Below are 17,146 nucleotides of genomic sequence, written 5' to 3'. Positions count from 1 at the left end.
AGTCTACTCCAGTAACGGTGGTACTTACGTTACATCCCCCTGTCTTATAGAATCACATATCTGTAACACTGAATCTCAGTCTACTCCAGTAACGGTGGTACTTACGTTACATCCCCCTTTCTTATAGAATCACATACATGCATCTGTAACACTGAATCCCAGTCTACTCCAGTAACGGTGGTACCTACGTTACATCCCCCTGTCTTAAAGAATAACATATCTGTAACACTGAATCTCAGTCTACTTCAGTAGCGGTGGTACTTACGTTACATCCCCCTGTCATATAGAATCACATATCTGTAACACTGAATCTCAGTCTACTTCAGTAACGGTGTTACTTACGTTACATCCCCCTGTCTTATAGAATAACATATCTGTAACCCTGAATCTCAGTCTACTTCAGTAGCGGTGGTACTTACGTTACATCCCCCCGTCTTATAGAATAACATATCTGTAACACTGAATCTCAGTCTACTCCAGTAATGGTGGTACTTACGTTACATCCCCCTGTCTTATAGAATCACATATCTATACCACTGAATCCCAGTCTACTCCAGTAACGGTGGTACCTACGTTACATCCCCCTTTCTTAAAGAATAACATATCTGTAACACTGAATCTCAGTCTACTCCAGTAATGGTGGTACTTACGTTACATCCCCCTGTCTTATAGAATCACATATCTGTAACACTGAATCCCAGTCTACTCCAGGAACGGTGGTACTTACGTTACATCCCCCTTTCTTATAGAATCACATATCTGTAACACTGAATCTCAGTCTATTTCAGTAGCGGTGGTACTTACGTTACATCCCCCCGTCTCATAGAATAACACATCTGTAACACTGAATCCCAGTCTACTCCAGGAACGGTGGTACTTACGTTACATCCCCCTGTCTTATAGAATCACATATCTGTAACACTGAATCCCAGTCTGGCTCCAATAACAGCTGACTGGTTGCTTTCTCTGAAACGAAAGGAGATATTTAATACTGGCAGCAAACACCAAGTTTACCAAAGTAATTACAGAGGTACTATCCTTAATCAATTTTCAATAGAGGTTATAATGTATAGATGTGGTCATTAAAACACATTATTAAGCAATATCTGTTTTATAAACTTAATTTCATGGTGTATCTGTTGCCTTAGCGTTTCAATCTTCCTTTCAAAGAAAAAGAAGTATTACAGGTTTGATAGTCTACAGTCTATTTTCTAAATTTCTTTCTATTATATGTCCACACAATCCACAGGATCTCAATGATATTGGTTGGTAAAAACAAACTAAGGTTCATTGGTATAATGATTTTGATTAATAGGACCAGGTAACTATATATGGTCCCAAGCTTAAAGATAGCTCAATTGTTAAGAGGGTTCGTTTAGGGTTTGGAGATTTTCTTTTCAAATTTTAGTCTGGACCAGTTACATTTCATTTTCATTTCAGTGATGCATTTGACAAATCCTTGTTTGATGAAAAGTGTGTGCTCTTGGCAAGAAAGTACTTGAACCTGTATAGTAAAAAATGTCAATTTTGGTGGCGTAGACTTAGAAAAGGGAAAGTCAGCAGACATTTGTCATTTTACTGAAAGCTACTTTAATTTGGTACTGTCTGAACTTGTGTTTGTATTTCTTATTTTGGTTGTCAGTCACCTATGAAAATCAAAACGTAGATTGAAGCCTTGATAATTAACAGACATTGTTAATTATAATTACACGAATAACATGCTGGTAATTGTGGTCCATTGTTCACGTTTCACACCTATACGTAGTTCACATCCCCACGGGTAAATCTACCCGCAGGGCAGAGTGCGTTGATCAGGGTGTCGATCGTAGAGAACAATAGAAAGCTAAGTCTAATGAGGGTGAGTCTAATTGGAAAGGGGAAAAGAGGTTAGGCCTATCATGATTTGTGAGAACTTGTCACTTGATGTGTAACGGTCAAATGCATGCGTAATGGTAAAATGGTGATGCGTAGTGGCTAAAAATTCATGTGTAGTGGTACCGTTAGGCTAGACAGCCTGGGGAGAACACTGAAGGAAGTGTGTATCAATCAGTACATTGCTGTACTGGTCGGGTGACTACCTGTGACTAGACACCACAATTAGTTAGATCATTCCTCTAGGGTACAGAGGTATTAAAGTTTGAATCCCAGTCAGGATTTGTTACCTTTTTCCTTTTCAGTGTTACAATGTAGTTTTGTAGTAAATATAACTTTTACAACACAATAACCTTGCACTTTGCTTATCTTTCTAAATTTTTACTAATCAATGTCAACAAGCTCCTGTGGTTTAACAATATATCAGAACTAACAATACTCAAAGAAATGTGATGACATGGTGTTCTAATTAAGCTATACATTGTACCATTCAATTATTTTATCATTGTAACAGGTGTGGACACAAGCTAACACTTCATTCACAATCTATGTATTGAGGGAGGAGGAGGAGGACCAAATTGAATCAGAATATCCAAAACTTATCACTTTCCATAAAAATACTTTTCTATCTATTAACTGTATCAACAGTTCATGTTTTACAATACATTTAGCTTTCAAATGCATAGTCTTGCAACTCTTTTCTCTTCAGATATGAATTCACAAGTTCAAATACATACTGTAGCATCAGATGACATATTTTCAACTAAAAAATCAGTTATTTGTTTGTTATACAATGTATTCACAATGGCATGTGCAGCCACTTTGTCTTGTGTTTTGGACAATGAGAATAAATTCAGGCCATAGAAATACTTTAATTCATACAAGTTCAGAGATCATTATAAAATGCTGAAATACCAGCAAAGATATATTTTTTTCATTTGCAAAAAGCTGGCATCTGCAAAACACTGGATCCTTTGACAAGTTGGGCATGTACACATCTCTGCATATATGGGAACCTGGTCATTTGGGTAACAGAAGACTACAGTTGATGTAACCACTTACAGTAACATTTTTATAACTGAAATAGGCAATAAGTGAAATGGAAAACACAAACATTTTTTAAACATTAGGACCAAAAACAGGATGTCATTCTTTCAACAAAATCCAATTAATAACAAAATAAGCACATTTGTACGAAAAAGGTAGCAATTCTGATGACTAACTTCTTGTCAAAATGAAAAACAATATCACTAGCTTATTTCTCTATTGACTTCAGTGTGTTTTCCTTGGGAGCATTCAGAGCAAATGTGACAGGTGAGCATTTTTTTCTTCTTCTATAGACCTTTATAGCTACTCTGAAACACAATGTAAGAAATGGAGGAGATACAATTTTGTCATTTGCACGAAAACTTAACTGAATTAACATATTTTTATACACAATTGTACCTCATCGTATTATTAATTGGATTATGTTGAAAGAATAACACCCTTTTTGTTCATTATATTGAAAGGATCGAACTTTATGTGTTTACTTCATCAATAACATTGCTACTCTAAACAGCTACTGTAAGTGACATTGGCCAGTGTTAGTGACATTGGCCAGTGTTAGTGACATGCTTGACATCCTAAATAAGCCTTGCTGATGGGCATAAGGATGTCTGCCTAACGCATGTGTCAAAAATCACCTCTAATATTAATATTGTACCAGGTGTCAAAAGAAAAATACCTGACAAAACAGTTTCGACAGACATGAAACACTCGCTCTTTTTCCTATCACACGCCACATTGTAGAACACTCAAGACTGTTGCAAATACTCTTCTTTTCCAATAACTGTCCCAGACTGGAATAATAGAATCTCTCAACCCCTTGGGAATCTCAACCAGAGGGGAAAGATTCTTATGTTTGGCAACTTAAGAATCTTTCCCCAAGGGATGAGATTCCCCTATATAGCTATCTTACCTACAAGGGGGTGAATGATTCTTTTTCTCTTACCCTGTTCTCCCAATGTGTATCATATACACAATGTAATGATAACATTACATGCTAAATTCAGGGTTGACGTGGATGGATTGTTGACGTGACATCATTGTATTGTTGAAGTGACGTCATTGTATTGTTGAAGTGACGTCATGACATTGTTATGAGTAGGGGAATCCCCCCGTCTCAACCCTAGGGTGAGACGGGGAAATCTCACACCGGTAAAAGTGCAGATACACCTGTCCAGGGTAAGAGAACAATTAACCTCCTACCAGATCTGGCCTTGTCTCATCTGTAACTTTGGAAACCTTTTAAATTTCGTCTCTACTACACAAAATTAGGTCTGTTCTCAATCTTTTTTCCTGTACATGTACATTAAAAACAACCCAAACATCAATATGATCTTCAATATGATGAAGTAGGTGGATTAACAGGGAGAAGTAGAAGATACCCAAATACAGCATTATTATCTATATGCAGGGTTGTGCCCAACCTGTTTGATATATATAAATCATAAACCAAATGAATGTAATTCATTCTCTTGATTTTCAATCAATGAATAAAAGGATGGCTTAATGTATTCTTTTTTGATACCCTCATCACACAGTTTCTGTTATATTTAAAATCTTCATGATTATAATACATAAAAAAATCAAGAGAATTTAATATATGAGCTGAACGCCTTCAGGACTACTCACTGAAGTTTGTTGGAACAATCAGGAAACACTTCCTGATATAAGGGAAGGGGGTTACAATATAATGGTGTTCTTTGAGCGTTCACTCAACAACTTAATAGTACATAACAAATTAAATCATAAATATTATGTAAACAGCATGGCATAAAAACATCCATCAGACACCAGTCTTCTCTTATCTAGAAATAGATTTATACACAGGAAGATATTGATTTTCTCTTGAACAAATGTTGAAGCAGATTTCAACAATTAAAATATTTAAGAGAGACCTATCGCTGCACACTGATTACCAATTACCTAAATACTTGTCAAACTGTGAGCTTCTTGAGAACATCTTTCACTGCTTGGTGTCTGTTGTCATAAATAGACTAAAATTATGCGAATGACTCAAGTTCAAGTTCACAGTCTCGTGAATATGGCGCAGCTTAAATCATAGAAAATAATACTTCCGGAAAGTTTTCTCAATGTCTAATATTCAATATTTACCTTTAAATTTTGTTAAAAAGAAAGATAAATTATCTTTCTAGTGCATTGTGCTAATTGTATACATGATTTGTACTTAACAAGATGATTATATTTCTAACGATCTAAGGGGCTGACATCGCGAGGAAAACATTCCGGCTTAATGTTGGAAAATAGAAATGCAAGCTGTTCGTGGAAAACTACCTCCAATATGAGTATTTACTGCTGACAGATAGCTACTTACTTTTCTACTGAACAGTTTTCAGAATGTGCCTCCTTTTGGGACCGCAAGGTGCTGGTAAAACGCTGTTGCTGAGGAGACTCCATACCTATCGTATCCTTATATCAGTCGTGGTGTCACCAGTTTTGACGAACATTTTTTCGACCATGGAATTTCTTTTGTTGATATCCTTAACTTCCAAGTCAAATTATTTATTGTTGCAAAACAAAATTATATGACAATAGACAAAGTCTTTATTAGTGTTGCTTATGCAAATTTATACGAGTCCCCTTTCACAGGTATCCTCGTGTTACCGGTTTCCGCGCACTTAAGAAACAACCGCAATTTCGTACCGGCAGAAAACTGTTGAAATAAGGATGACTGTCATAAACATGTATACAGTCTACTAATGGAAACAAAATACTAGCAACATAAAACTGCATTTAAAAAATATCAGAACAAACAATTTTTAACAAATTTCTCCCCTCGAAAGTAGCCGTCATGTTTCCGTGTGTCTATTTTGATTAAGTATTCAAAGAAAGATAACTCGAATACATTAAAAAGAAAATCTCTACAGTGACCGGCAAATAAAATATCTTTTGTCGTCAAATTGATTATCAAAACATTTTATATCGGTTTTGGTTGATGGTAAGTTATTTCTCATTTTGTTCTGTTAAAAATTGGAAGTTCATTGCACAAAAAGGTTTACGTTTCATTGAAAACACTGTTTATCGATATAAAAATATCTCCTTGGCTCTTCGAAAGGGGAAAAAATCGGGAGGAATTGTGGCCTCATTTGCATACAACATTTTCATAGGTGTGTCAGACTACAAGAAAGACTGATTCATGAATAAAAAACATATCACCGTTTTTCATGTATGGGTTCATTTTGAGCAAGATAAAAAGTGCATTAAGCAAAACTGCATATTTATGCATATTTTTTAATCAGTGATCAATTCTTATGTTTTCCGTACGAACTTAAGGTCATTTTTGTGTCAGTTTACAGACGATGGCCAAACGTCTAAAATATCATTGTGCTGTGTCTAGCAGGTCACATAGTTATGAGATATAGCTTGATTAAATGGTTGCGCGGAAATACATAACGTGCAAAAACATATGACTAGACGATACTAGCCTAGCCCGAGTTTCCTCTGGCCCTGACACCCGGTCACCCTTAAAAGCGTCTTCAAGTGACAACAAGCGTCGCCAGACAAAATCTTTAAAAATACAGAATAAATTAAGCGACATCAGAAGATATGTTTTAAATATGACTATAATACACCTCTATACCAAATTTCAATTTGATATTTGAAAAATTGACTAAGTTATGATGAATTGAAATTTACGATCTGCAGCGTGGCACGTGTGTGTATTAACCTGTACAGTTAAGAAAGCGTCACCGGACAAAATCTTTGAAAATACTTACTAAAGTAAGCGACATCAGAGGATATGTTATTGATATGACTTTCATGTACCTATATACCGAATTTCAGCTAGATACTTGAAAAAACGACCGAGTAATGATAAATTTAATTTTTACGATCGGCGCTGTGACACACGTGTGAATTGAACTCCGCTGATCATGAAGCGTCTTTAGACTTTACCTGTAAGATTAACCTTTAAAGAAAGCGACATCAGAAGATGTTTGACATAGTAATGAAGATTTGATTTTTTTTACGATTACCGTCGTTACACACGTGTGTAAAGAAATCTATAGATTGTGAAGCGTTATTTGATCAAATGACAGAGTTATTGTGATGTATTTAAGTTTTATGAATACACATATGAAGCTCTTGGCATGTCACATATGTGTACATGTACACGTAGGACTTCGATCGTATAGCTGAACACGGCCAGCCTGGATCATATTGCTGTATAAACATTGTTTCACTGACATGCAGTGATGGTATAATCAATTACGTTAAAAATGAGTCAGCTATATTACTATTTAAACAAGATGTTGCCCTTAAAAAGATCAGTTTATGCATAGTCTATGACAATATAACACAAAAAAAGTTTATTGAATTGATATTTGATATAAAATCCATTACTGTCTCGCAAACGATTGATGAGTCGTATAGAACATGTATAGAAACATAAATTGGTCAGAAAAGATTTTACCAACGATCAAGCGCGAGGTGTTTTACAAAAAAGATTGAAAGACAACAATTGGAAATCAATGAATCACATGATAAGTTTCAAACTTATGAAGTTCCCGATCGAATTCAGGGTTTAGGTACTTTATACCATTCAAGATTCTCAATATTCTGATGTACTACAGAATTAGTTTAAGTCGAAGTCCGTGGCTGGTGTATGTAAAAAAGTGATTGTCTAAAAGGTTGAAAAACAACCATTTCAAATAATGAATCACACCATCAAGCTAATTCAAACCTCATAAGTTCCAGAGCTGATTCAGCATGCAACAATCGTAATACTCTTGATGGTCCTTGTTACCGGTGACTATGAACTGGCTGTGCACGCGCAAAAATTCAAGCTTATTTGTCTTGCGGGAATTGTCAACATTTGATAAAGCTCTAAAAATTAAAAGTTCCCAAAACATGTGTGCTAGAAAACCGAGACTTTTTTTTCTTCTACAAATGACATGTTAACAATACCGCAGGAATCGCTAAAATAAAAATACGGATGGTATTAAGCATTAAGCTTTATTAAAAGTTTAATTTTAATTTAATTTTAATTTATTTTATAAGTCTACAAATAAAAAAGCAGTATTTATATGTTTTTAAAAACATTACATAGATATAGTCACATGAACATATATTATTAACAAAGAGTCCGTAGCGGTCTGGTAACTTCTACAAAGAATGGAACTGAACAAAAAATCATCCATGGAACTGAAAAAAAATCATCCATTCTGATGAGGAAAACAACAAATAATAAAACAAACAAAATGTTATACCAGTGTTTACACAGCAATTTAATCTGGGCTGGCCGTGTTCAGATATGCGAAGTCCTCATATATGTGTGCACACATGTGTGATACGCTGTAAGTCTTCATACTTGTACATTGTAAAATTTTACCTCACAATAACTCGGTCAATTTTTTCAAATATCAAACCTAAATTTGGTATAAAAGTGTGTTATAGTCATATGAATAACATATTATCTGATGTGGCTTACTTTTTTAGATTAATTTAAGAGATGCTTCACGATCTGTAGATTTCTTTACACACGTGTGCAACGCCGCCGATCGTACAAATTCAATTTGTCATTTCTTTGTCATTTTTCAAATATCGACCTGAAGTTTGGTACATAGGTATATCATAGGTCATAAGAATAACATATCTTCTGATGTCGCTTACATTATAGGTGTATCTTGGAGGTAAAGTCTTAAGACACTTCCCGATCTGCAGTTATAATCACTCACGTGTGCAACGCCACTGATCGTAAAAATTCAATTCATCATAACTCGGTGGTTTTTTCATATATCTAGCTCAACTTTGGAGTATATGTCAATAAAAGTCATATCAATAACATATCCTCTGATGTTGCTTACTTTAGTAAGAATTTTTAAAGATAATGTCTGGTTACGCTTTCTTAACTGTACAGGTTAAAACACGTGCCACGCCGCAGATCGTAAAATTTAATTCATCGTAACTTGGTCAATTTTTCAAATATATCAAATTGAAATTTGGTAAAAAGGTGTATAATAGTCATATTAACAACATATCTTCTGATGTCGATTACTTTATTCAGTATTTTTATAGATTTTGTCTGGCGACGCTTGGTAAGGAGGACCCCTGACACCAGACTTAGACATTTTGAAAGATAGATGTCTGGTGTGGGACCAGATTGCACTCCTATATAAAAACGTGGAATTCTCTGATATCGTTTGGTGTCTGAGAGTTTTGTGATGCTGACAACAAAATTCTACTATGACATATATCTATACGCTCTTATTGTCGCCAACAGATGCTAAATTCCATCAGTTAAGTCCATGGTTTTCAATCGTTCAAAATTACCACCTGAGCGAACACCATTTTTGTAGGTCATGGGAGTGACTGTCACTGATCAACAAACTGTACTGATCTTGATCCCATGACCTACAAAAATGGCATTTTGTCATAGTAGAATTTTGAACGATTGGACACAGAGGACTCTACTGATGGAAAATAGCAGTTGTTGGTGACAATAAGAGCTGAAAAATGTGTAAGTCTGGTGTCAGGGCCAGAGGAAACTCCGGCTAGTACTAGCCTCGTCTATCATCAATACACCAAGGTTCCCTACTCTGTCCCCTAGTAAAATTACCCAATTCCAGCAAACTAGATTGCAAACGGCATATGTATGCAGTTTAATGTCGGTACAGTGTTTCGACCATATATTTCTACGCATCATGAACTGTTGCAACCGGCATAGGCGAATGTAACCCAACTAACTTGATGATTGTTCATGTCCTGATATGGTCATGTTAGACACCCCAGTTTCATTTTCAAGCTGGTTTGGGGATTGGTTCATCACATTAAGAAGCCAATCAGCGCTAACGTTGAGGTCACTTAAGTTAGAGAAAATAGATGTCTCCGTTCAGATCTCTGATCGTCAGCCTGACAGCTTGAAACTGAACTCGGGTGTCCGACATGATAATGTTATGACATGAACAATCATACATGTAAGTTTGTTTCTTATCGTAGAAACACTGTACTGACATTAAAAAGCATACATGCAGTGTGTTTTGCGCTACCCACTAAGGATTTAGCATGTCATCCCAGCACAGTGTCCAACCAACTGAAATTCAACCATTTTTCTGTGTTTCATGAAGTCTACCAAAAATTATATTGCATGATTTATGGTACATTGTACCAGTAAATCCTATATCAAGTGAAAGAAAACATATGTTCCTGTCAATCTAGATTGTTCCCTGTATGATATTATGAACGGTTATGGAAAAACACATGTTTTTTGGAACAGGGTCATGTTACTAGGGGAACAGAGTTAATGACCTTGTTTATATTACTGGTGTATCGAAAAACAAAGCTAGTACTTGTGCCTTGTTGGGTAGTCCGAAATAACCACAGGTACTAGCCTCATCTGTCAATACACCCTTGAGTTGACAACAACAATTATCTTTTTCTAAGTCATGGTAGAGAAATAAGTTTGTATGTTGTTCAGATCTTTGCATCGAAAAAAATGTCACAAACATGAACAATTGTACTTGTTTTTCTTTGACATGCTATTAGTTAATATAAAGGACCAGGATCCCCTTGGAGGGTCTCAAGCAACCATACCTACAGTAAGATGACATGCTATTAGTTAATATAAAGAACCAGGATCCCCCTGGAGGGTCTCGAGCAACCATACCTACAGTAAGTTGACATGGTATGAGTTAATATAAAGTACAGGGATCCCCCTGGAGGGTCTCATGCAACCATACCTACAGTAAGTTGACATGGTATGAGTTAATATAAAGTACAGGGATCCCCCTGGAGGGTCTCATGCAACCATACCTACAGTAAGTTGACATGCTGTTAGTTAACATAAAGGACCAGGATCCCCCTGGAGTGTCTCAAGCAACCATACCTACAGTAAGTTTACATGCTATTAGTTAATATAAAGGACCAGGATACCCCTGGAGTGTCTCAAGCAACCATACCTACAGTAAGTTGACATGCTATTAGTTAATATAAAGGTCCAGGATCCCCTTGGAGGGTCTCAAGCAACCATACCTACAGTATGTTGACATGCTATTAGTTAATATAAAGGACCAGGATACCCCTGGAGTGTCTCAAGCAACCATACCTACAGTAAGATGACATGCTATTAGTTAATATAAAGAACCAGGATCCCCCTGGAGGGCCTCAAGCAACCATACCTACAGTAAGTTTACATGCTATTAGTTAATATAAAGGACCAGGATACCCTTGGAGGGTCTCAAGCAACCATACCTACAGTAAGATGACATGCTATTAGTTAATATAAAGAACCAGGATCCCCCTGGAGTGTCTCAAGCAACCATACCTACAGTAAGATGACATGCTATTAGTTAATATAAAGAACCAGGATCCCCCTGGAGGGTCTCGAGCAACCATACCTACAGTAAGTTGACATGGTATGAGTTAATATAAAGTACAGGGATCCCCCTGGAGGGTCTCATGCAACCATACCTACAGTAAGTTGACATGGTATGAGTTAATATAAAGTACAGGGATCCCCCTGGAGGGTCTCATGCAACCATACCTACAGTAAGTTGACATGCTATTAGTTAACATAAAGGACCAGGATCCCCCTGGAGTGTCTCAAGCAACCATACCTACAGTAAGTTGACATGGTATGAGTTAATATAAAGTACAGGGATCCCCCTGGAGGGTCTCATGCAACCATACCTACAGTAAGTTGACATGGTATGAGTTAATATAAAGTACAGGGATCCCCCTGGAGGGTCTCATGCAACCATACCTACAGTAAGTTGACATGCTGTTAGTTAACATAAAGGACCAGGATCCCCCTGGAGTGTCTCAAGCAACCATACCTACAGTAAGTTGATATGCTGTACAACTTTATTGACATAATCTTTTATCCAAACTCAGAAACAAAAAATTCTCACTAACGTTTCCTTCTTGATTGTATGAATCATGATATGAAGCATGATTTCTAGATTACATTTGTGGAATTCCATTCCTATGTATGAGTACTCAACAGCTGCTATTTTCATTAAACATTTAGTTCAACATTGTTTACATGTATCTCTGAATTGTACAAACCTCATTCTTTGTGTTTTCCCAATTGTATGGGGGATGGGGGCATATACTACCAATGACTGTCCTATCCAATTATATTCAGTGCCTTGACTTAACCGACTTAATTTCTTAACAGATTCTCATCAAAGTTTATATAAAGGTCACATATGAGAATACTTTGGATCACTTAAGGCTACCAAGGTCACTTACAATTTTAGGTCAGTAAATGCTATTTTGTCAACAAATTCATGATCATCAGTCTACTGACTTCATTTAACAGATTTTCAATCATTCTTTATAAAGATTATTTTGTGTATCAGGTTCCCAAAGTCAATTTCAAGGTCACAGTTGAAACCGGTTGAAATGTGATATACATATCATTGATCTTTATACGATAATGTTTACCTGTAAAGGCGGGGACCAATCTGGTGGACGTGTTGGTGACAAAGAAACAGGAAGTGGTTGTGAGGGAGATGGGTGGAATCATGAGTCCAATATGGCCTAAATATATAAAGGACTGTTCAACTTTAATGGTGAGTATCAGCTGTTAGTAGTCAATGCTACAAAGTCTTCTACTTTTATAGTTGTCACCAGGTGACATCAATTAACTCTATCATTTAATCATATATTTCTACTCAATTACTGTGTCACACATTAGTTTCCAGACCATACTTTTACTACATGTGGTGGCATTTGATTATCTAGGTCATGTTCAAAGATTTGTGTAATCCACAATTCATATGAATGATTTCACTAGGTTTTTCATTTTCATGATTACAGATTTGTAATTTTACAAATTCAGAAATTAGAGTTTGCTTTCGGATGTTTAATATCCTTGTTTTGCCATGAATATTCAATTGACTTTCAGTTTATGGTGGACATGTCTAACCGATTGCAAGTGGCCGCAGGTTGTATCCTGCTTCTGACCACCCTCAGTGACCGGTCACTTGTCACAGACAAGGTCCTCATCCTGCTCAACAAAATGTGAGTCATAGTTTGGTTAGACACATCATGGAAGAGTTACTGTAGATCTATATGAACATTTACACAGATCAGATGCCTACACATAATATCTTCCTTTTCCTCCTTTCCCATATCTATGTGTCATTTTCAGAGGAGTTACATACATTTTCTCTTAGAATAGATACATTAATATTGCAATGCATGTCAAAATGCCAACACTGAACACATCTCTTCATCACAACGTGCAAAATTTGACCTCTTCATTTTCAAACTTTTGGACTTGGGATTTATTTAATTATGAGTTTTTGTTTAACTTACCTGTATCACTTATCCGTCATATTAACCTGTTTGACTTAATGCTATCATGTGTTTTATTAATCTTAAAAAACTATGACATTAAAATGTTTGAGATTTTGATTTTACCTGTATATTAATTATTTACTTGTACATATGTATATAATTAATAACTTACCTGTCGTATGTTTGACTTATCAATTATATGTGTATGATTCAGAGATCTGCCGACCTGTATGAGTAGATTTGAATTTGAGTCACTGTTCCGACTGGATGACGTCTTAAAACAGTCAAAGCTGCAGGTGAGCGTGATTGAAGTGAGTGCCCACACAGGACAGGGACTAGGTGACGTGCTCGACTGGTTAGCACACAACACCACAGGAGAGGCCAGCTGATGTTCACCATTGTAGAATGTTACCTTCATTATTTTATATCAAAATCAGTTAGATGTAGATAGTTCCTAATAAGGAGTCACTTAAGTTCTTTCTGTTTGTGTTAAAATGACTACCCACATAGGTTTTGGTGATTTGATCCAGACTAAAATTTGTTTTAAGTTACTTCATGTCAAATATTGTACTGTATACAGTTGAGTTCATAATGAAGAGAAACCAAGATTTTACCTGATAAATACTGTGTTTTATTTAATGCAGTTGGATATAAATAAAAAAAATTCCTTATTGATCAGTTAAAGTAGTTACAGATAGGACGGATAGGTTACTTTAATATCTTGGTTGAAACATTTGTTACTTTTATTTTAATGGTAAATTAGGAAAAAACAGATTAATATGATGAAATGTTTAAAAATTCAGAAAATGAGTAATTATACTGAAAAGAGCACTTAGCATTTTTATTGATAAAAATAACCTTAGTTTTCAAAAACAAATAATTCAGAAAATAAACTGACGAATTTCATTTAACTTACTCTCAAACTACACTTATCAGCAATGCAAACATTAGGTATTATCTTAGAAATATGTAAGCTGTTTTGCAAGGAAATTAGAAATATAAAATTTCCTCTGTATTTCTGATTTTTTTTTATAATTATCTCCCTTATCTGAAAAAAATAAATAAAAAAATGTGCACATTCAAACTAAACTTAAGCTTCATGAAATCAGAAGGCCACAGTGGTAACCATTTAACCAGGAATCACATCTACGATGCATATGGAAAGAAGTTGTACTTAACATTTTTGCTAGGCGGCATGGTAGTCTAGTGGTACGTGGTTGGGCAGTGCTAGAATTGTAGAATGCTAGCTGTGAGCGCCGAAATGGCAGCACAGCCTGTATATGCTACCCAGGGAGTTGAGAAAGATGTTGGCTGGTTGCAAAGGCCCTATAACCACGGATAATAAATTGTGAGCTGCTTTAAGACGACCTACCAAATAGGTTGTAATAGAGCGGTATATAAGAACCTCCAATTATTAATTATTATTATAGTCTGGTTTCCAGCTTATTCATACGTCTAATGCTTGTTCTGGGTAAGGTAAGATAGAATTGAAGAAATACACCACTTTGTTACAGACTAGGTCTACGTACACATCTTACAGACACTCAGAGGTTGCATTTGGTAACCTTCTGGGTATAGTTGTTTAAAGATCAATAGTAAGTTGGGTTTCATCGCTTACAGTACTTGCTATTGTAAATGTACAGTATATTTGATCAAAAGTTTTGTAAGTTTCACAGTATAAAGCAGGGACATTTTGTTGTTTATTTATGTTCAATTGCTCAAGGTAACCAGTGCAACCATTAATCTTAATCCAGCAAATGTGTGTATAACTTCAGGTTGACTTGGGTTAACATGTACTAGCTGGCTGCAAACGTTTATCTTAACTTCAGTGATCTGTGAAAGTACAAACAGAAAATAGCAATGAATATCTCCTGCTACACAGCTTTGTTTTGATTCACTCTTACCTTTAAGAACTTGGATAGGTTCACTCTTACCTTTAAGAACTTGGATAGGTTCACTCTTACCTTGAAGAACTTGGATAGGTTCACTCTTACCTTCAAGAACTTGGATAGGTTCACTCATACCTTGAAGAACTTGGATAGGTTCACTTTTACCTTTAAGAACTTGGATAGGTTCACTCTTACCTTTAAGAACTTGGATAGGTTCACTCTTACCTTGAAGAACTTGGATAGGTTCACTCATACCTTGAAGAACTTGGATAGGTTCACTCTTACCTTTAAGAACTTGGATAGGTTCACTCTTACCTTTAAGAACTTGGATAGGTTCACTCTTACCTTGAAGAACTTGGATAGGTTCACTCTTACCTTGAAGAACTTGGATAGATTCACTCTTACCTTTAATAACTTGGATAGGTTCATTCTTACCTTTAAGAACTTGGATAGATTCACTCTTACCTTGAAGAACTTGGATAGATTCACTCTTACCTTTAAGAACTTGGATAGGTTCACCTTACCTTTAAGAACTTGGATAGGTTCACTCTTACCTTGAAGAACTTGGATAGATTCACTATTACCTTGAAGAACTTGGATAAATTCACTCTTACCTTGAAGAACTTGGATAGGTTCACTCTTACCCTGAAGAACTTGGATAGATTCACTCTTACCCTGGAGAACTTGGATAGATTTACTCTTACCCTGAAGAACTTGGATAGGTTCACTCTTACCTTGAAGAACTTGGATAGGTTCACTCATACCTTGAAGAACTTGGATAGGTTCACTCTTACCCTGAAGAACTTGGATAGATTCACTCTTACCCTGAAGAACTTGGATAGGTTCACTCTTACCTTGAAGAACTTGGATAGTTTCACTCTTACCTTGAAGAACTTGGATAGGTTCACTCTTGCCTTGAAGAACTTGGATTGGTTCACTCTTACCTTGAAGAACTTGGATAGGTTCACTCATACCTTGAAGAACTTGGATAGGTTCACTCTTACCTTTAAGTACTTGATAGATTCACTCTTACCTTGAAGAACTTGGATAGATGCACTCTACCTTGAAGAACTTGTATAGGTTCACTCATACCTTGGTGCAAATGCCAGGTAATACTAATCAATCATTATACTACCAGTATGTAGCTGTGATTATTAAGGTGCAGTGATAAGAATAATTTAAACTCCATATAATACAGAAATGTTTCCATGCAGGGGTGTACTTTCAGTTCGATAAAAATGAAATATTTTGACTATAGTGTAAGTGTTGCTAAATATTACTGTAGTTGTAGGTCTAGGACTATAAATAAATCAATTTAAGACTGATGTTTTCACTTGAATTGACCTCAGGATGTTATATTTTATTGTCTTGTTAGATTGCTTGCCTAATGGTAGAGCGAAGTTTGTGTTAGTATTTATGAGACTGTTTTAATCACATGCAATTCCATTGTGTTCATTCCATTATTGATATGTATGATTTAATGTACCACAGTTCCCATCAGCATTATTTGCTTCAGGTTTCCACTTTGATCTGTAAAGATTTAGATATCTGTACAAAGTAATTAGAGTTACTTACAGTTTTTACCTAGTTAAGGATGACTTTTGTTGTCTGAGGATATGTATGCATTACTCTCTCTTTTACCTGTTGCTCTATGACATTTTAGATGTATTTGATTGACGGGCTAGAACAATTATTAAAAGTGTTCATCTCTCACTTCTCAATCTTTAATGTCCTGCTCTCCCCCACCTTATTTGTCATAATCAATGTTCACCTATGTATACACATTTGCTGTAATGAATGTGTTTGCTATAAAACTGTTCATTACAGGTTTGCTTGGTATATGCTGTTGAAAATATGTTTGCTGCATACTGTTGTTTGCAGTATAAATGTGGTATACAGGATTGTTAGAGGTTTAAATGTGGTATACAGGATTGTTAGAAGTATAAATGTGATATACAGGTTTGTTAGAGGTATAAATGTGGTATACAGGATTGTTAGAAGTATAAATGTGGTATACAGTTTGTTAGAGGTATAAATGTGGTATACAGGATTGTTAGAAGTATAAATGTGGTATACAG

At 35.7% G+C, this 17,146-nt stretch overlaps 2 protein-coding genes and 1 long non-coding RNA gene across 8 annotated transcripts in view; 2 read left to right on the top strand and 1 right to left on the bottom strand.

Annotated features, from left to right (window-relative positions):
- The window catches only part of LOC110453672 (hepatocyte growth factor-regulated tyrosine kinase substrate-like), a 33,846-nt gene extending 28,887 nt beyond the window's left edge, over positions 1–4,959 (bottom strand). For 3 of the 5 annotated variants that reach the window (XM_021502728.1, XM_021502730.1, XM_021502729.1), the window contains exons 1-2: positions 4,843–4,959; positions 882–966 (exon numbers count right to left, since the gene is read on the bottom strand). In XM_021502728.1, the coding sequence (XP_021358403.1) occupies positions 882–966; positions 4,843–4,879 (122 nt within the window). In that variant the 5' untranslated portion in view covers positions 4,880–4,959. Of the gene's footprint in view, positions 1–28; positions 165–650; positions 754–881; positions 967–4,842 lie in introns of those variants that run through there. The other 2 variants (XM_021502732.1, XM_021502731.1) reach the window with 2 other exon arrangements.
- A 189-nt stretch (positions 4,960–5,148) lies between these two features.
- On the top strand, positions 5,149–14,449 carry LOC110453683 (ADP-ribosylation factor-like protein 16). Of its 2 annotated transcripts, XM_021502748.1 has the most exons (5): positions 5,149–5,341; positions 10,420–10,472; positions 12,330–12,449; positions 12,785–12,900; positions 13,394–14,449. In XM_021502748.1, exons 1-5 carry the CDS (start codon positions 5,275–5,277, stop codon positions 13,566–13,568), a joined length of 531 nt encoding a protein of 176 aa, XP_021358423.1. In that variant the 5' UTR covers positions 5,149–5,274; the 3' UTR covers positions 13,569–14,449. The 2 variants fall into 2 exon arrangements, with proteins under 2 accessions (XP_021358423.1, XP_021358424.1); XM_021502749.1 differs by lacking the exons at positions 5,149–5,341; positions 10,420–10,472 and adding an exon at positions 10,741–10,910.
- A 1,321-nt stretch (positions 14,450–15,770) lies between these two features.
- LOC110453693 overlaps positions 15,771–17,146 on the top strand; it is a 4,713-nt gene continuing 3,337 nt past the window's right edge. The window contains exon 1 of the long non-coding RNA XR_002463303.1: positions 15,771–17,127. This is a non-coding gene — a long non-coding RNA (uncharacterized LOC110453693). The remainder of the gene's footprint in view (positions 17,128–17,146) is intronic.

This window comes from Mizuhopecten yessoensis, unplaced genomic scaffold (assembly GCF_002113885.1).
Source record: "Mizuhopecten yessoensis strain PY_sf001 unplaced genomic scaffold, ASM211388v2 scaffold7479, whole genome shotgun sequence".
NCBI classification, from domain to species: Eukaryota; Metazoa; Mollusca; class Bivalvia; order Pectinida; family Pectinidae; genus Mizuhopecten; species Mizuhopecten yessoensis.
The sequence above is the reverse complement of the archived record's forward strand: the minus strand, read 5'-3'. Positions and strand labels throughout refer to the sequence as shown.

Coding starts and splice junctions, on each gene's coding strand:
- LOC110453683 (XM_021502748.1), top strand. CDS start 5,275: ATGTGCCTCCTTTTGGGACCGCAAGGTGCTGGTAAAACGCTGTTGCTG. Junction 5,342..10,419: donor GAGGAGACTCCATACCTATC/GTATCCTTATAT, acceptor ACATGCTATTAG/TTAATATAAAGGACCAGGAT. Junction 12,901..13,393: donor CTCATCCTGCTCAACAAAAT/GTGAGTCATAGT, acceptor TGTATGATTCAG/AGATCTGCCGACCTGTATGA.